Source organism: Chionomys nivalis, chromosome 9 (genome assembly GCF_950005125.1).
Source record: "Chionomys nivalis chromosome 9, mChiNiv1.1, whole genome shotgun sequence".
NCBI lineage: Eukaryota > Metazoa > Chordata > Mammalia > Rodentia > Cricetidae > Chionomys > Chionomys nivalis.
This window is the reverse complement of record NC_080094.1, coordinates 80328497-80349328: the sequence shown is the minus strand read 5'-3', so window position 1 is coordinate 80349328 and position 20832 is coordinate 80328497. Positions and strand designations below refer to the sequence as shown.

The 20832-nt window shown below is 42.4% G+C and overlaps 1 protein-coding gene and 1 long non-coding RNA gene across 2 annotated transcripts in view; both read right to left on the bottom strand.

Annotated features, from left to right (window-relative positions):
• Positions 1-4997, bottom strand: part of Hsd17b12 (hydroxysteroid 17-beta dehydrogenase 12) — a 148064-nt gene extending 143067 nt beyond the window's left edge. The window contains exon 1 of the mRNA XM_057781450.1: positions 4779-4997. Within this exon, the coding sequence (XP_057637433.1) occupies positions 4779-4938 (160 nt within the window). The 5' untranslated portion in view covers positions 4939-4997. The remainder of the gene's footprint in view (positions 1-4778) is intronic.
• A 2744-nt stretch (positions 4998-7741) lies between these two features.
• LOC130880921 (uncharacterized) overlaps positions 7742-20832 on the bottom strand; it is an 83095-nt gene continuing 70004 nt past the window's right edge. The window contains exon 4 of the long non-coding RNA XR_009057689.1: positions 7742-12021. This is a non-coding gene — a long non-coding RNA (uncharacterized LOC130880921). The remainder of the gene's footprint in view (positions 12022-20832) is intronic.

Sequence of the window (20832 nt, the reverse complement as noted above, 5' to 3'; positions counted from 1 at the left end):
TTTCCACAGGTCATATGCAGGGGGATCTGGGAAAACACAGATTATCAAGGCTTAGAAATGATAGTATCTGAGTATTGTGAAGTTGAGTCAAGGAAATTTCCCAAGGGATTAAATCTGGAGAAGTATCAAAGACGACTTAAAGGTTTTTCAAATGTACTCAAAAAACTGAATTTCTCTAAATCTATCCTAGCTTGAACTTATTAAAGGGAGCCAGACACAAACAACTGCCTAGCAAATTTTTACCAAGTACAGAATTCTCCTGTGACCAGGCTCATTATTTTCTAATGATCTTTTTATAACTTCAGACTGTCAGCATGAAGTTGGCTATGTGGACTACAAATGTTTCCTCATTACAACAATCCCTACTAATCAAATCTGTGGGCTGTGTATGAACAAAATATGTTCAGTGTTACTTATTACCCATGAAAATGCAAGAGACTGCATTAGGAACTCATTTACCTCATTTAAAAGATGAAGTTATACTTAGGTTAGCTGTCTTTGTTCAAGGTCTGTTTAGTGAGCAAAACTGCTTGCCCTTGCCCAGATAACTCCAAAGCCAATCTGTTAACTATATACTATGATGCAATACAATGTAAGAGGCCCTCATTGTTAATTCTTTAGATTGTCTACTCTTTCCTCCAACCCTCCTATGACTAGGCTGTTGTACTTAATGGTGGTACAGATAACTTTTTAGAAAGTAGAGTCTTGCTGGAATTCCCAGTTGGAGAGAAGACAAAATTTGCCTTGTTTTGTTGAGGGGGTGGGGAGTGAATCAGAAAATAAAACAAAGCTGTACTTCTGATAGGCTTTTCAATTCATACTACGGTGTTATGGGTGTCCTTGAAAAAATGATAATCTGGTGCCTGACAATTCAAAAACCTTACCACTCAGATCCTGCTAACAGAATTCTCATACCACAGTGATTTGATTTTTCCTCCCCTGTCTGTTTGGGGGTGGGGGGTGTCTACAAGGTTTCCTTCCCTCTGTTTTCTGCCACCCTTCATCAGGCTAACTCACAAGGGCCCTTCAGAGCTCTGTTTGGGAATCACTTCCAGGGACAGCTCCTATCTCCCTCACAGGCTTCCGTTTAACACTGTTTTCCCACCATAATCCTCTCACCGGGTCCCATTTGCCATACACTAGCCCTCACCGAAACAGAAACTTACAAACTGCATTTACTAAACAGCACTGGCTCCCTGCTTGGGCCCATAAGGTAACCAAGTGGAGGAGGAAAGCCTAGCATCTGTCTTCATTTTGTCTCTATTTTTCTCACTCTCTGGCTACTGAAATCATGTAACCGCGCAGTCTGCAATTCCAGGAAGGGCGGTGGAACAAACCCTCCATCCCAGGGGTTGACTACTAGCTGTGAAGCCAGAGCTATACTCTGGAACAGAAGTGAACACCCACTAGGAACCAGAATGGTCCCTTCCCAGAAGGACAACTAAGACAGGATGACAGAGACCAGAGACGAAAACACTTCTCAGACCAGCTAATGGGACCGGAGCTGAGATAAGAAAGGGTCAACGGCAGTCAAGACCACACCTTGACTAGAGCTGCTTAATTATGCACACCACTGATACGGGATTTCCCTCTGTGTGCTGTGATTACCACTGGTTACTAAAGAACCACTTTGGCCTATAGCAGAGCTATGGGGGAACAGAGCTAGGTGGGGAAAACTAAACTGAATGCTGGGAAAAAGAACGGCAGAGTCAGAGAGAAGCCATGTAGCCCCACCAGAGATGGATGCCCCGAACTTTAGCCGGTAATCCACAGCCATGTGGCAACACACAGATTAATAGAAATGGGTTAAACTAAGATGTAAGAGTTAGCCAATAAGAAGCTAGAGCTAATAGGCCAAGCAGTGTTTTAAGTAATATAGTTTCTGTGTGATTGTTTTGGTTCTGGGCAGCTGGGACAAACAAGCAGTTTAATACAACATAGCACATGCCTTTTGCCCAGTTCTTCCTCTATTGAATCAATAGTTTTTGGCAGAAGACACATGGGATCACAGGACCCTGCATCCCGTCCTTTCCCAGTGTGGCCAACTAAAACAAACTTTCCTCTACTTTCACCATCATCTGGAGACAGACAACTGAGCCTAGCCTGTTAAAGATATCAGAACACAGGAGTTTCTGCCCTGAAAATTCACACTAGATTGCTAGTATAAGATCCATGGCCCCATCCAATAGTGTTATACCATACTAAGAACAAGAAGAGAAGTAAAATAAAATGTTAGCTTTCCAAATGTATCCTTTTCTAGACATAGCATTTAGTGGCATTGGAACTGATATATACACATCCATTTGCTTAGTTAACCTTACTAATTTTATTATGCTATTAATTCAGCAACAATTATGTCCTAGTTTGTTTTCTACCACTGTGATAAAGACCATGACCAAAACAACTTAGGGAGGAAAGGGTTTATTTCACTTTCTTTTTTTTGTTGTTGTTGCTGTTTTTGTTTTTTGTATTTTTGCTTTTCAAAATAGGGTTTCTCAGTATCTTTGGAGCCTGTCCTGGAACTAGCTCTTACATACGAGGCCAGCCTCGAACTCACAGAGATCCGCCTTGCCTCTGCCTCCAGAGTGCTGGGATTAAAGGCGTGCACCACCACCACCCGGCTCATTTCACTTTTAACTCCAGATCACAGTCCACCATGAAGGAAAATCAGAGCAGGACTCAAGACAGGAACCTGGAACCAGAAACTGAAGCAGAGGTCATGGAAGAATGCTACTCACTGGCTTGCTCCTCATGACTCACTCAACTTACTGTTTACACAATCCGGATCACCTGCCCAGGGGTGGTAATGCCTGCTACATCAATCATTAGTGGGCAGACTGCCCCACAGACTTGGCTACAAGGCAATCGAATTCAGGCACTTTCTCTTCCCAGATGACTCAAGCCTAAGTCAAGTTGACAAAACCCTAACCACCACTAATTATTACATAATAAGATATTAATTATCTACAGAGAGGAAGATAAATTACTATCACTAGCAGAAACTAGGCAAAGTCCCCTAAGAATAACTCCCACTATTTAGATCTAAGCTACATGGAAATGTTTACAAATTACAATTGGCCAGTTGGTTTTATAGTTGTTTTCTTGGGGGTGGGTATTTGGGGGAAGGTGGCAAAGCACAGGTGTGGAGAGAGGCCAGAGCTTGCCTGCCGGTCTCTCCTTCCTTTCTGCAGGTAGTCCTGGGCATGGTAATCAAGTTGGCAAGTTTAGGAATACTTTAACTGCTGAGCCATCTTGCCAACCCCTGATCACTTCTTTTGCTTCAGCATTTAAAATACAGTTAAAAAAAATTCCCAAAATTCTAGCATAAACTGACCTCAACAATATTTCATCGTATGACACCATGGTTCTCTCTCCTGTCCCAAAGTTCAGCTCAAATTTCTTTTTTAAATTTTACATAATAAACTCTCCCCTAATTTACCAATTTCCCTTCCTGTGGTGCCAAACCTAAGAGCAAATGTTTTTTCCAACAGCAATGTCACCTCCCTTGATGTTCACCATGGATCTGTGTGTATGTGTGCATTTACCATGTGAGTTTTAGCCTGTATAAACATTTTTAAAAAGAAAAACTAAAGTAACACTAGGCTTTCTTTGCAAAAGTATCTTATTGGACAGCTGATTCCCTATGGCATTACTGTCATAATTACTTAAAAAAAAAATACAAACCAGTTTTTCAAGCTGAAAACAATGAATACGAACAAGCCAATTGTGAAATTATAATGTAGCTCTTAGTAACACTGAACACATTTTTCCCAGGGACTGTGAAGAGATAACAGGTGATTTTGAAAAGCTATGTAAAATCACTATTTGCCCCACATCAAGGAAAGACCTCACAAACTCATTTCTACTTCAAATATTTTCTTATAATATTAGGTCGTTGTCCCAAAAGATTAACTGTCATGTCTTTCCTGTTAAGTTGTTCAAATGTTCTTTAATCAACAAAACAAAAAACCTGAAAAGTAACATGATGTGTTTTGCACAAAGACAACTGGCAACCACATCCCAAAAGTCTATAAAACATTGAGAAGTGAACAATGAATTACAAAACACCAGAGAACCACAAATACGTCACAAATAATTAGCTATTTTTTTCCAAGGGTCAAAAAGAATTGAAGAAACAAAGGGGGTGGAGCCGAACCACCACTTTCTCAACTTCTCTGGTACGACCTTTGTTCTAGTTTTTAAAATGTGCCACGCGAAAAGCACAAGGTTCCCGTGTTTTGTTCACTTTTTGTGAGAACACTTTTTCTCAACCCTTTTGCAAAAAGTACTGCCGATTACGATATGAAGACTTGCTGTTTTCCCAGCACAGCGCTTCTTGCTCATTGCAACTCCAGAATAGTTTAGCAAGAATTCCTCTGACCCCTCCCCTAGCCCCCAAAGGACTTTGTAAATGACATGAAAGAAACCCAATCCACGTAACTGGAGAGGCAAGTTTCGCAAGATCAGGACTTCTGAAACTCGCTGTCCCCGCACCCCTTCCTCCTATCCTCACCTATGCTTCTCATCCATAGCACAGGCCAGTTTTCAAGCCAAGGTGAGAAACTTTTATTAAAAACACTGCAAGGGCAGAGCCGACTAGGCACCTGACTCCGGCAGCCAACTCAGGATGGTTTCAACGGGACAAGCCCCAGGGAGTTAAGAAAGGTTTTCCTTCGTGCCCACAAGGCTGCAGGTCAGCTCCTCCAGAACCCGCCAATGCTCGCAGGGTCTGCACATGTTTCCGCGCTGCAGAAGCCGGCTCGCGGCGGTCCACTCACCTGCCCATTCTCCGAGCTGCGGGCCGACGCCGGCCTCGTTGCCCACGCACCACACCTGGAAGGCCCTGAAAAGCGAGTACGAGGCGCGCAGGGCCAGGTAGGCCACGGTGCTCGCGCCCACCCAGTACAGGAAGCCGGCCGCCGGGAGAGTGCGCTCCATGGCTCGCGACTAGGCCTCACTACCACCGTGAATGGGGAAGAGAAAAAAAAAACGAATGAATGGAGCGAGGAGGCGGTGCCGGCCGTGACGCCGAGGACGCCTCTGACAGACGCCCTCTTGGGACCCAAGGCCCGCCCACAGCGCCAATCCATGTCGCCATTGGTGGAGTCACCGTCCTTTGAGCGTACTGTGTCTACCATTGGTTAGACTCCGTTTAGTGGCCCCGCCCGTACGCCCCGCCTTCGCGCTCAGCGCCCCATTTTCTATTAAGACAGTGGATCGCTCACATGCCACTCAACATTTGGCCCCGCCCACAAGCTTACATCGCGCCACCGAAGCTCAGGGATCTCTCATTGGCAGAGGCGGCCCTCACGACTGCGCGCTGATTGGCCGGTGAGACCTAACCTCGTATTTCAGGAAGGAATGGAACCGGAAGGGGAAAATTGTAATGGAAGCGGCGTGGAGCGGCGCTTACGTTTACGCCTTTGCATTAAATGCTTTCAGACTCCTGTTAATTCCATGAGCTTCTCGGATGAAGGGTTGCGGTTCCCCGTCTGCGCCGCACGCTTTCGTTCCAAATTCTAAATGCCTTCCTTAGCTCCCACATTGAACTTTAGACTCGTGGTTCCCAGTAATTCGAAATTCCAGACTACTACATAGTAGCGTTAACAGTTGTAATATGAATGGAAATACAAGAACACAGCTTGTGGAGCAATTCTCCTTGGAAATGTTTGGTTTTTGAGTGGACCTTGGAGAACCAGAATCACATTATTTCTGGTTTTGTGGGAGGATGTGGAGTGACGAGAGTGGGTGGGTATGTCCGACTTTGCAGGAGTAGAGATATTCTAAAGAGACATTCATGTTCTTTAACTATCAAGACTATTAAAACAATGGACTCAGAAGAGAAACCTATCCACACCTCCCCGGCGTTTTATGCTGTGGTAAAAAAAAAGCCTAAAACCTGGGCAAACTCTTCTCTCAGAACACCTTGCAGGAGAGGCAATAAGGAGTCAGTGGTGGTGGCCTGGACCACACTTTGGCTGGGACTACTTAGATATGCGTGACTCTAGCCTTCTTCTTAAACCATAACCGTTCTTCAGAACCTGAAACACAGCCTTGGTGGTCGGTGCCAATTCTCTTTTGTACAAAGCCCTGGTTGTCCTGGTGATAACTAAGTAGGCCAAGCTGATCTCCAACTCAGATATCTGCCTGCCCACACCTCCTGAGTGCTGGAATTTAAGGTGTGTGCCACAATGTTTGCCCGACTTAGGGTGTCTTCACCTATCTCCACCTTTTTCTTTTTTCTTTTTTTTGAGACAGGGTCTCACAGAACCTGGTGCTCATCTATTTAGATAAGCTATGCCGTCACTGCCTCCCCAGTGCTGAATCACAGATGCTAGTCACCACACCCGGCTTGCACATGGTGCTAGGGGATCTAAACCCAGGTCCTTACGCTTGAGCAGAAAGCATTTTACCTCCTGAGCCATCTCCCTTGCCCCTGAAAGGAAGTTTTAAGGGGACACAAAAGTGTCCAGTAGAGCATGGAAGTACTTCAGCCAAGTTCCGGGGGTGGGAGTGGGGATGCACACGTGTAAACAAATGGAATCTCTGTTCAGGGTTATCTTCTGCCTTCTGCTTATATGTCCAGGTGCCCATTCAACGTCTCTGCTCAAACTTAGTATATTTATTGATTGTTTGTCAAGTATCCCAATCAGGTCTGGAATTGGCTCTGTAGTCAAGGATAGCCTTGAACTCCTGATCCTCCCGCCTCTACCTCCTAAGGATTGGGATTACAGGTATGTGACACTGTGTCTGGTTTTTCAATTCAGTGCTGGGGATTGAACCCAGGGCTAATTAAGCACTATATCAACTGAGCTACATGCCAACTCAAACTTAATATATTTAAAAGTAGAACTCCACAGGTGCCCTCATATACTGCTTGTGGTGGTTTGAATGGGAGTGTCCCCTCATAGGCTCCTGTGTTTGAATGCTTGGCCTCCAGCTGGGAAGGATTAAGGTGTGGCCTTGATGGAGGAAATTAGACCTTATTGGAGGAGGTGTGTCATTGAGGGTCGACTTTGAGGTTTCAAAAATCCATGTAAATCCAATTTAGCTCGCTCTGCCTCTTGCTTGTGGATCGGATGCAAGCTCTGAGCTGCTTCTCTAGAGACATGTCTGCCTGCCTGCTGCCAGGCTCCCTGCTATGTTGTTCATGGACTTGCCTTCTGAAACTGTGAGCTAGCACCCAATTAACTGCTTCCTTTTATAAGTTGCCCTGGCCATAGTGTCTCTTCACAGCAATAGAACAGTGACTAAGACACATCTTAACCTTGTCTATCTCCTTAACTGGACCACTACTCATGACTGTTCTGGGATGCAAAACTGAGGGGTCAACCTTCCTTTCTATTAAATACTCATATCCAGTTATTCAAATGTGTCCACTCTATGACTAAAATATAACTTGAGAGATTTCTTAGCTCTGCTACTGCCAACTAATGCAAATCTCAAGTGTTTTCAACCTATATGGCAAGAGCTTCATAATTAGTCTTTCTGAAGCTGTCTTGGCAAACAGATATCGTTGCTGTAGAATTTCTGTTTATATATATATGAAACTGGGTATAGTGGTGGATGACTTTGATCCCATAATTCCAGAGGCAAAGATAGGTAGATCTCTGTAAGTTCAAGACCAGCCTTGTCTACATAGCTAAATGAGTTCCAGGCCAGCCAAGTCTACTTAGTAATTAATAACTTGTCAGGGAAAAGAGAGAGAAGGAGAGAGAAAAGAAGAATCAGACACATCAAATTGGTCTTCAGAATAATTTATTTAAAAGATTTCAAGTTGAGAATAATCTTTAATGTAAAAAATATGATTTAACAACATTGTATTGTAGTCATACACACAGATTTCCATTGAAGTTCATTGGCAGTTTTTCTACATTTTGATACAAATATCTACAAACTCACATCCAGTCTTCACAGCAAATTGGGAACAGTTCATTGTATAAAAGAAAATTTCATAACTAGGTAATGTCATAGGTGTCAGAAGTTTTTAAGAATAACATCATAGCTAAACCTTTGAGACAAGTGCCAGACCCTTCCTAACCTCTTCATTTCATCATTGTTCAACACATTATGCTTGCTTTGTTTTGTTTTTTGGCATGCTCTCATGTAGCCCAGGTTGGCCCCAAACTCCCTGCACTTGAGCTTCTGGTTCCCTCCTCCCTCCGGTTCCAAGTGCTTGAATTGTAGGTGTACACAACAGAGCCATTTCCTCCATGCTGGGAAGCACACTTTGCACCTCCTAGGCAAGTGCTCTGTCAACTGAGCTACAACCCCAGCTGGACACATTGAGCTTTGATTCCATTCTACATCCAGCTGTCAAATCCTGGGTAGGAAAAAAATGTTCTATGAATAACAAACTAATTTAAAATAAATAGAATCTTTAGCATTAGAAACTAATTAGAAGTTACTATTTGATTTCCTTAAGTGATAACATTACCATAATAAAAGAATATTGGGTTTTCATGTTAAGCATTTTCCTGTGCATAACTGCATCCAAACACAATAGCCTCACTCTTCTTCCAAAGAAAGCAGCTTTTCAGTAGACCTTCTACTGCAAGAACCCCTAAGTGCCATGGTCCTAGCTCTAGAAACAGGCCATCATGAGTCCAGCCGGGATGGGCAGCTGTTCACATACCTCTGACCTCCTTTATCAGGGAAACTCAGCTTCTTCCAAAAGCAAAGAAGGAGAAGAGGACATTAGCCTGGCCAGCTAGATCAAGCGAATCTACCCTGGCACTCAGTGGGTGATGGAAGTCACAACCAGGTCGCCCTGCCAACAAGTTGTTCTGCACTTAAAAACTCCATTTCTACACACACAGCACTTGAGCTCACACTCATGGTCGCTTCCACAAACACAGTTTTCAAATAAAACTGAGACGTGGGCTGGGGAGGTGACATCAGGGTTAAGAGCACTGACTTCTCTTCCAGAGGACCCAGGTTCAGTTCCTAGCATCCATAAGGCACCTCACAACTGTGTGTAACTCTAGTTCCAAGGGATCTGACATCCTCAGACATACCTGCAGGCAAAACACCAATGCACATGAAATAAAAATAAAATAAATAAAAATTTCTTTAAAAAAATAGAAACTGAGATTGGCCAGTTTGAAACAGATTTAAGTATACAGCTTTAAGTCTAGTGAGATGGCTCAGAGGAGGAATGTGCTTGGCACCAGGCCTGATGACCCGGCTTAGATCCCTGGGGCCCACATGGTAGAGAGAACCAACTCCCTCAGGCAGCCCTCCTACCTACACAAACATGCCACAGGACACACATGCACACCCAACACGAATGAGAGCAATCAATAAGTAAAAGTACAGCTTTAGTAGCTCCCTTACATTTTCAATTCAAAGGCTCACACAGACTTATAAACACCAGGAAAGTGTGCCAAGCCATTTTGTACCTTCAGGGGTTGGTAGCTGACACATTAGCCTTGCCCCAGTAACTGCTTTAGTTCATTGTATCCCCTGACCGAGTAATCAATCCAGTTATCTTATCCAGGGTACTTTCACCTTTAAAAAACAATCAGAGCCATAGTTAAGTCAGCTCCAACTAGGTAAAGGGAAAGCTAATTGGGATGTTTTATCAATGTCTTGCTACCAGACAGAAACCTGCAAATATTAGGACAGTTCCACAAGCAAACACAAAGGAAAGAATACAGAGGAATGCCTTCAGCATTTTCTTTATCTGTATGCTTATGTTTGTAATGAACTCAGCATTTACTAATATTATTCAGGGATTTTCCTCTCCCAAAGAATCGTGTTAATTTGATTTCTATTGCTTTTTTCTTTATCTTTATTTTCTTGGTAAATATATTTGATGTATACAAAAAGACTACACAAAATACAAAGTAGTTATAAAATAGCACAGTAATGTTTGCCCATCATTGGGAGGTTGCAACAGTGTTGCACCTGGGCTGCCAGCTCCCAGGAGCACAGGCCTCAAAGGCAATCCTCAAAGCACATACTAAGACTTTTTTTATCTGAGGGGGTTAGGGAAAAAGACACTCACATTCTTTCTTGATGGTTTCCTTCTTTATTCCTTATTCTTCTGTGTTCTTTCTTTCTTTCTTTCTTTCTTTTTTTTTTATTTATTTATTTATTATGTGTACAATATTCTGTCTGTGTGTATGTCTGCAGGCCAGAAGAGGGCACCAGACCTCATTACAGATGGTTGTGAGCCACCATGTGGTTGCCGGGAATTGAACTCAGGACCTTTGGAAGAGCAGGCAATGCTCTTAATCACTGAGCCATCTCTCCAGCCTCTTTCTTTTCTTTTTTTTTTTTTTTTGGTTTTTGTTTTTTGTTTTTCGAGACAGGGTTTCTCTGTGGTTTTGGAGCCTGTCCTGGCTTCTGTGTTCTTTCTATTGTATATTTTTTTCTACAGCTTATATATCCTAACAAAGTTTTTCAGGCAATATAGGAATTCCAATGTGGTTACATTCTGTAAATGATTACAATGAATACAAAACAAACAGTAAAAAAACAACATGTTTTCCATATCCCTTACATTATTAAACATTTTATGTATTACAGGTGAAAAACAAATTACCCCAAGAGCCCATGTACATTCATACCCAAGCACACCCATTCACAGTTACAAGTTAACTTTGTGGGCAACAAGGTATTCTTCTCAGTCAGGTCTTTTACTGGCAGGCTGCATTTTGTAGTTACAAAGAAAGGACCTATTCCTTTATTGCTTTCCTTTAAAGGTAGTATTATAAAGAATCTTTTTTTGTTTTGTTTTGTTTTTGTTTTGTTTTTTTTTTGTTTTTCGAGACAAGGTTTCTCTGTAGCTTTAGTGCCTGTCCCGGAACTAGCTCTTGTAGACCAGACTGGCCTCGAACTCTCAGAGATCCGCCTGCCTCTGCCTCCCGAGTGCTGGGATTAAAGGCGTGTGCCACCACCACCCGGCAAAGAATCTTAAAGGAATCACAAACCTAAACTTTTATATATAAAAAGAATCAGTCAGCTCTACTTTAAATCTTAAGAGTGCATACCCATGCATCATTAGTTTTTTCTATCAGGAGATTAAGAGCAAAAATGGGTACAAAAAATTAATCATCATTTCTGGTCATCAACCAATCCTAGCAAGAAAAGCATGTCAAATAATGATAATTGGCTGCTTTGTTCTTGCTCCCTGGCCTTAACGCATTCTGCATTCAACTCTTGTGTCTTTTTTTTTTTTTTTTTTTTTGGTTTTTTTCGAGACAGGGTTTCTCTGTGGTTTTGGAGCCTGTCCTGGAACTAGCTCTTGTAGACCAGGCTGGTCTCGAACTCACAGAGATCCGCCTGCCTCTGCCTCCTGAGTGCTGGGATTAAAGGCGTGCGCCACCACCGCCCGGCTCTTGTGTCTTTCTAAAACTTTAGATTGTCTTCTTGAGTTTTTCACCTCGAAGTTATTTGACAAGAACATCTAGTATAATCTTATTTTCAAATCTTTGTTTCAGCACTCCAAAACCTGTGAACACATCTCCCAACATTAAGGTTAAAAGAATTTAAGCTAGCTGGTCTACCAGGACTCAATTGTTTTTCTTAATCGTTAACCTAAGCCACAGTCTATACAGCTCCTCAATAGAAACTCATGTATTCTAGTGTGTGACATGTCCTTGTTTATTTCTTGAACCATCAACACTCTTAACTTCAAACTTATTATTATCAATCAGACAGTACAGCTGAGGAAGGAATTATCTTCAAAATAATCCACAGGCAAGAATGCCCAGCAGAATGGAATTTTTCCATGAGATAAGCACACTATATTACAGGCAGTGGGAATCTCCCCACACCCATTCACACCATAGCAGATACCAGAGAAAGATGGCGGTAGCAAACATGTAAAGGTACAGTAGACGTGAAAGACACTCTGGGGTCTGTGGTCTCAGGGACTTGCTGTCCGAGATTCACCCTCCAGGGAGTTGCCTCCTGGTGAGCTGGCACCTTGAACTTCAATGACACCTGCTGCTCCTCGGCCATGGCCACCAGCAATCCAAAGTTCGAGGACAGCTTGAGCTAGATAGCGGGACTCTGTCTCAAACAGATTTTTTAAAAAGTGATTATTAAGTCAAAATGTATAGAAAATGGCAAACTAACCACCCAAGAACTGTCCAAAACACTTTGATCACAAATATATATATACATATATTTAGCTATTAAGACATATAAACAGATACTGTTTAATTTGTCTTATTTTTAAGCCCTGCTTCATAAGCACCATGCAGTGGATGCTGGGGCATCAGTTTAATCTTCCTTATAGAACTTAGACATTTACTCTCCTATTAGCCAGAGCGCTGGCTGCTGAAGGCACATGGCTGTGTCCCTCTTTGGGCATTACCCTTGGTCAGGGGAGCTACTTTACCTCTTCTGCAATGGGAACTTGCACTCTGTGACTAGTGGGTACAGACATACCAAAGAGTGAACCATTTACTTTATGTATGAACATCTCTGAAAAGTCTTCCCAGCCTCAGCACTCTTGGGACATTGCCTGAGGCCTCTATTATAAATGGTTTCAGTTCAACTTAACCCTCTTCCCTCACTCTCTTCCAGATGCTGTCCCTAGAGTACTCCATAAAAGACCCTCAGCAGACAAACCTCAACCTCAGCATTTGTTCCCCCAAAACCCGTCATAGGCTGCTGTGTGTCTCCTCAGAAGACCTAGTCACCCTCCAACCTGTAAAAGACACTCCTATTTGGCAATAGGGTCTTTGTGAACATAAAGATGTTATGATGAATTTATACTGGGTGGGGATGGCTTTAAATCCAACCAGCCCTCATAGAGAAAGTCAAATGTGAAGCAATACAGAGAGGTAGAGAGAAAAAATCCAAGTGCTGATAGAAGGTGAGTACAGCAATGTAGACTCAAGCCAAGGGAAGCTAAAGATTGCTGATAACTACAAAAGCAAAGAAACCTCCACCGGCCCCTCAGATACCGAGCAGCACTGCCATTGCCCCCTGGACTTTGGATAGTTGGATTCAGAACTGTAAGTATATTCTCTCTCTCTCTCTCTCTCTCTCTCTCTCTCTCTCTCTCTCTCTCTCTCTCTCTCTCTCTCTCTCTCGTATTTGCATGTGCATCTGTGTGTGGAAGTCAAAGGTCATTATTAATTGGTTTCTGCCATTGTTCTTCAGCTTAAGTCTTTGAGACTGGGTCTCTGAGGTTCACACATTTGGATATATGGCTGGCTAATTATCTCCAGTGATCTGTCTGACTGAACCGGTTTCTCATGCTTGTACAGCAATCACTGACTCATCTCCCTGGCCCAAGAAATGTCTACTCCCTAAAGTTATATCTTTAGAGAGATGTGTGCCCTTCTCTTGCCTAACAGACTATTGAACAAAGGTCCACGGAACTATTGACCAATGAAATAATGGTCACCAAGAAATTGGAGTCATCCCTGGAATATCAGCTAGAAAGAATCAGCTGAAGTGTAAGGCCAATCAGAAGGGAATTTGTCTCCTAGGCAACTTGTCTACCTTGCAGCAGAGACAGGAGTAGAGACACCGATGGGTCAACAATGGGTAGGACCAAGCTTTGACTTGAACTGCTTAGTTATTCACACTTCTTGCTTTCTATTTAAATCTAACCCTCAGGGCCCCAAAGGTGGACTTGGAGGGTCAACTAGACCACTTTGTTCCTCTTCCAAATATGCCCACATCGGATGAATCTTCTGTTTTGCGTGGTTGCTTGTCTCTTTAATCGGAGTACTGACCATGGGTTACTGACCCTTACTTAGTTGTGGATGCCAGGACCCAAGTGCTCTCATCAGAACACTCTGGTAACATAGTGCGACTAATCTTTCAAAGTCTAGCCAGAGTAACCCCAACTTGTAGCAAGCCATCATTTGCAGCTGTCCCATGTACCCAACTGCAGCACACAAGCGACTCTTCCAGCAGCTAGAGAAGTCACTGAGAGATCTGATAGGGACAAGGAGGGAGCAGTTAACATAAAACACACAAGTAACAACCCAGAGTCAGATATCATCTGCCTCACAGTGCCCCAGCTTATAGCCACCTCTACTGCTTTAAGAATAGAGTTCTAGCCGGGCGGTGGTGGCGCATGCCTTTAATCCCAGCACTCGGGAGGCAGAGGCAGGCGGATCTTTGTGAGTTCGAGACCAGCCTGGTCTACAAGAGCTAGTTCCAGGACAGGCTCCAAAACCACAGAGAAACCCTGTCTCGAAAAACCAAAAAAAAAAAAAAAAAAAAAAGAATAGAGTTCCAAATTTGCATTAGTTCTCTGTAGCCTTAGAGACATATGAAATAGTAGTTTGGTGAGACCCTTTCAATAGTGTGGTTGCTTATCAACTACTTATGCTTCTGAAAGTAATCCTATTAAACTCATGTATTCCGTCAACTCAAACTATTTAGAGTGTTTCTCTGGTCTGCCTTTGCTGTTCAGATCTGGGATATATAGAAGGTTTCTTTATTTTTGTTTTTTTATTTACAGCTCCTCAGGAAAGTCACACAAAAAAAGTTAAGCAGTTTATAGCAATTTATTAAAGCAACCCTCAGGAACTCATGCATGGACTTCAGACACAAATGTGGGTAATCTTCTGGATCTTTGCGGAAAAAGCCTCTTAGAGATTAGGAAACCTAAGGCTTCAAGCATGCTAGGCAAACGCTTTACCAGTGAGCTACCCAAAGCCTTGTACTTTCACTTAACACCACGCTGCTGAGAATTGTGCTGTTTGTTATAGCTACTGCTGTTGTTTAGATACATTTTGCCCCAAAATGTTCTATGCTGACAATTTCATCTCACTGTAATGGTGCTGAGAGCTAGGGAAACTTACCTGAGGGCACTCCCCTTAGAGACAATCAATAGCTGTGTCCCAAGAGACTGGGCTGGGCTGGATGTAGTGGGCATACTTTTAGTCAATAGCTCTTGAGAGGCAGATGCAGGCAGATCTCTGAATTCAAGGCTAGCCTGGTCTACAGAGTGAGTTCCAGGACAACCAGGGCTGTTACTCAGAGAAACCCTGTCTCAAAAAACAAAACAAAAGAAAAACAACCAGAGATACAGACAGACAGACAGACAGATATGGAGGGCAGGGGTGTTACAATGACAGTGGATTATAAAGTTCAAGATCTCTTTGATTGGTCCAGCCTTATGTTCCCTTCATCTCTCGCTATGTGATCTCTTCCACTTGTGCCCCTGCTGGTATATCTCCACTAACATACAGAGGTGGTGGCTTGAGGTCCCTATCATACAAGGTTACCTCATCTAAGAGAACTGTGGGCCAAATTAAACCTCTTTTCTCTATAAAGCACCCAACCTCAGTCACTTAGTGACAAAATGGAGCAAGGCAGCTATGGGTCTCTAATTTTCTCATTGTCTGGGGAACTAACTCTCCAGAATATATAATATGCATATTTTAAAAACCTTTATTCTCTCTAAAATGACTGCATCTGCTTGGTCATGCACTGATGTTGTTTATATTCCTTTATTTTTAACATTTGGAGAAATTTTTATGTGAATTTAAATGTTTATTATTATATTATAGTATTATATTGGTTGCCATGTCAGGCAGAATAATTACCCCCCAAATATCCATGTCTTAACCTCTAACCCTTGCATGTAAGGTGTTGTAATTAGACAGCAAGACTTAAGCCCACAAAATGGTCTTAGTTTTGTGGTTATGCAGTTCTATTATATTATTCAGGTACACCTAATCTAATACTGCAGGTCCTCGGATTGGAGAACCTTTCCTAGTTTGGGTCAGAAAAGACGACGTGGCAGCAGAATGTCCAGAGAGATGCAAAGTTGTCGGCCTTGGGGATGTAGAAGGGATCCAAGAGCCAACAAATATGGGAATCCCCCAGCTTTAAGCTCTTAGAGGCAGAGAAATGAACTCTCCAGAAACCCGCAGGAAGAAATGAAGTGCAGACACCTTCGTTTAAGTAGAATGAGACCCATACTGGGTTTCTCTAGACCTGCACTAAACATGTGTGGTGCTGGTCTAAGCCATGCACCTGTGATCATCTGTAACAACAACAGTGTTGAATGCCATGTGTTTGTGTGTGCTCAAATCATAGGGTCCTTTCTGTGAGGTCCCCTAAGCCTATTCTATGACAAGGTTTCTTTTTGTTTAAAAACTGTAATTTTTTAAAATATTCCTTTTGTATGATGAGTGTTTTGCACACACATGTGAATGTGAGCCATGTATGTGCTGGTGCCCTAGGAGGCCAAAAGAGTGTACTGGATCCTCTGAAACCCAAGTGACAGATAGGTGTGACCACCATGTGGGTACCAGGTTGTGACTTAGAGTTGACCCCAGTGGAAAACCTGCTCATGGCTTTGGCTATGAAGGAAAGAAAAAACAAGAGCACATGGACAATACCTGTTAAATTCTTGGAAATAAAACTTTCTAACCACAGGTTCAGCCAGGGAGAAAGTTCTTTTTCCTCATGTTCATGTGTGTTGCATACACACATATATATGTACATGTGGAGGCCAGAGGTCTACATCAGGGGTCTCCTTGATTTTCTCCAGCTTATACTTTGAGGCAGGGTCTCTCACTTGGACCCAGAGCTCACTGATTTAGCCTGTCTAGCCAGACTGCTTGCTCCAGAGATGATCTGTCTACACTTCCCACACACTGGGATTCAAGGCTGGCCACGGCACCCACTAAGTATTTATGTGGGTGCTGAGGATCCAAACTCAGGTTCTCACATTTATACAACTGCTTTAACCACTGAGCCATCTCCCCAGCCCCTAGAGAAACTGCTTTTTATTAATATCTAAGTAATTCTAGGGAATTGGTTTCTATTTCCAACCTCTATGCTGTCTCAGATGTTGCCTGGGAACTCTCTTATTGGTGACTAGTTCCATACCTCATTGTCCCTGGGTATCATATGTGTATATTAAGGCTCTTGGGAGAGTCCTATGCCATGGGCCTATTTTTGGCCTGATTTACAGGAAGAGCAAAAGGCCTAATGTCAATGTTTTTACCTTCTGAATAATCTACTCATTTATCATTTTGTGAATGGGATATTTTAATCATTTAAATGGCAATGTTCAAATGAGATTTGCTTTCCAAAGACTATTTCTTATTCATTGAAGAGGGGAGATAAGCTGGCTTTAACACATGAAAAGGCACTGTTTATAGAATTCGAGTTCCCTGCAAACTTATGTGTGTGTGGGGGGGGTTGTTGACAAATCGACAGATCACAAGTTTAAATAAACACAGTTTGCAAGTACATAGAAAACACAGCTCAGAGCCGGGCAGTGGTGGCGCACGCCTTTAATCCCAGCACTCAGGAGGCAGAGGCAGGCGGATCTCTGTGAGTTCGAGACCAGCCTGGTCTACAGAGCTAGTTCCAGGACAGGTTCCAAAGCCACAGAGAAACCCTGTCTCGAAAAACAAAAACAAAAACAAAAAAAAAAACCAAAAAAAAAAAAAAAAAAGAAAACACAGCTCAGTGGGTATGCATGCCTGCACAAGCATGAGGAATGAGTTCAAATCCCCAGCACCCATCTAAAAAGCATAAACACCACACCACACACACACACACACACAAGAAAATAATAAAAAATTGAAATCTACTAACAATACTTAGATTGAAAATTTTAGCTGATACTCAAGAACATGTTCATTTGCTTTACTGTTTCTGATGCCGCTTACATCCCTTCTTGCTGCTCTAGGGTCTGCCAACGTTAGAGAGGCATCATCAGACTCTGTTCATTCTGAGACCAGAATCCCTGAACTTCCCAGGCTTTCGTTGTGCACAGGCTGGATGTTCTAACACCATGCGGAAAACTTTCTTTCCCTGCATGCAGAGTGAGCCTTATGATCCCAAAGGCCTGCTCATGGGTAGCTCAGGTAGTAGCTGGGAACATTAACCTGCACACTGGGTGTGGCATTCTGACCTGGTTCATTACATTCCTCAGAGAATCTACTGCAGCTCCATGTTTAAATTTAATCACAATGCTGCCCTTGGTCAAACTTCATATACACTCTCTGCTTTGAGACATAAATCAAGTCTCAATCTAAAAGGGGAAATTTTTTTTAAGATGGTCTTACTATGTAGTCCTGGGTAGCCTGAAACTCACTACATAAATCATGCTGACCTTGAACTCACAGAGATATACCTGTCTCTGCTTCCTGACTGCTAGGATTAAGGTTATGACACCGGTTAAAATTTTTGTATACATTAGAATGGGTTTTATAATAAAGAAAATCAGCTACCTTGTTGCTAAAGAACTTGGGTCTAAAAATTTAATCTCATCCATTTCCCATGGGAAAAAATTATATATTGATGTCCTATATCTTTAAATATTTATGTATTATCATAAATCCCACTTAATCCTTATTTATTAATGAGAGAATAAATTGTTTATTAGTCTGTGCCAGTTTGAAAATAAACAGAAAAGCAAAAACTAGGTCTAGGGGGAAGGCTTAGCCATGTGACCACTTGACAAGCATAAGAGCCTGAATTCAGATCCCCAGAACACACAGAAAAAGCAACATCCCCACCCCCACCCCCTGTAGTACACATCTGTCATCTGTAACCTAAGGACTTCTGGTGGAGGCAGACAGATCCCTGGAGCTCATTGTCAGCCAATCTATTTAAAAGGAAAAACAAAATTGTTAATTTCTTTCAGTAAGTAACACTGAAAGGCAGGGGAAAGGAGCGGGGTATATAGTGCTTAGTATTATAAGAAACTACCCACAGCGTTGGTGCCCCTCTACACTCACTCCGCACACATGCTACTTGGTGCTGTCAGTTTTGTTGTCTAGTTGCTGTGTGATATTTCAATGCGACCTAATTAAGGTTACCTTTTCAATAAAAATGAACATCTTTTAATGTACTCACATAAAATCTACTTATTTTTGCAAATTGTTCAAATAATACAAGGCTTGAAGACTTTGGGGATTACCAAGGAAAATGAAGACACCTTCGGCTCATTTTGTATAACAAGCAGGGTCTCACTGGGCAGCCCTGACTGGCCTTTCAGGAAGGCTTTGAACTCAGGCAGATCTGCCTCCCAAGTGCTGGAATTAAAGGTGTGTGCCAACACACAAGACCCTTTGCTATTTTATTGAACTGTTTTATTGCTGGATTATAAGCCCCCTATATACTCTAGAAAGGAGTTTTTGTTTTAGAATATTTTAAAACTATTTTTATCATCTTTGAGAATTCCATATACTGCATCTTGCTCAAACTCACCCCATCTCCCAGATCTACCCTTACTTCCCTACCCATCCATCCTCAGTTTCCCTTTTTTAAACTCATCAAATCCATTTTGTGTTGACCAACCACTCTTGGAAGTAGGCATATCCTGATGTGTGGCCACACCATTCAGGAAAACTGACTGTCAAAGTTGGGCAGATGAATCTCTGTGAGTATGAGGCCAGGCTGGTCTACATAGCAAGTTCCATGACAGCCAGAACTACATAATAGAAAAAGCCCCTCTCAAAAAACAAAAGTCTCAAAGTAAGAAAAAGAAGAGAAGGGAGGAAGGAGGAAGCTGGCTCCATCTATTCCAGCAGCTATCAAGTGTCAGCATCTCCAGAGCCCATGGTGGGCTGTCCTGTCCACTTCCCTCTCTGCTGGGTTTTGTCTGGCTTGCGCTCGAGCAGGCCTTCGGAATGCTGCCACAATCCCTGAGTTCATATTGCATCCATCCTGTTGTGCCTGGAACACAATTTTCCTGATGTTATCAATCACCCCTGGCTCTCACAATCAGGATCTGGACAGCTCTTCATCAGGTATTTTTCCTTATATGTGGCTTGCCTTTCATGTTCTTAACAGAACATAATCAAAACATAATTTTGAATGGCTTTTTAATGTGCATTCGTGTTTTGCCTGCATGTCTGAGGGCGTCAGAAGCCCTGGAACTGCAGTTATAGACAGGTGAGAGCTGCCAAGTGGGGGCTGTGATTTGAACGCAGGTCCTTTGGAAAAGTAGCCAGTGCTCCCAACTGCTCAACCACCTCTCCAGCCCCAATTTTGATTGTTTTAACTTTGATCAAGTCCAATTTATTTTTCACTATAATTCCAACTGTCTGTGTCTTACTGAAGAAAACTGCATTGTTTAAGTCCACAGATTTAAAATTTTTTTTGGCTCTTACAATTTAGGAATATGACCATTTCTGTGAATACAGTTCGCAGCACAGGACAGGGATCCTGTTCTTCAGTCCTTCCTCTACCGACTTGCCTTCTCATTTCTGTTGAACATTCCTCAGGTTGTGTATCTCCATTTTATAATGACCTATGGGTTTACACATCCGCCATCCTGAGAGAACCACAGGTTCAAATGGAGCATTAAAACCAGGTTAACTTAAACTCCCAACTTGTCACCCTTGTCTTGGCTGCTCTAGAGGGGTTTTTGAATGTCCACAGATATTTTAGAACCAGCTATTTTATTTCATAAAGACATTTAGAGCTTGAGGCATTCTGATTGGGGCTGTTTGTGGGTTTTTATACGTTCGTGTGAAGAAAGCTGAAGCCTTCACAGGGCTGAATCTTAAAATCTGTGTACAGCATGCCTTTCCTTACTCAATCCTCCTGGCAAGTTTGCACTTCACCGAACAAGTCATGGGCATTCTTCCTTCTATCTGATCTGAGGAATTTTAGATTTTCATTAGTGCCATTTTAGTGGTTTTGGTTTCTTGTGAGATTTTAAAGAACTTCAACCCTCAGTAAAGGGCATAGTAATTTTGACATTGAATAAAATGAGCATCTTTGACCATGCTTTTCCTTCAATAGCTGTCCATGGACCTTTATGTACCTGTTCCAATGTGTCTGATATATCTACTGGAACATTCTCTTGCCCAACACTTTATGTACATTTAAAATTTATACTTAAGCAATAGGTTCCATTGTTTATTATTTCTG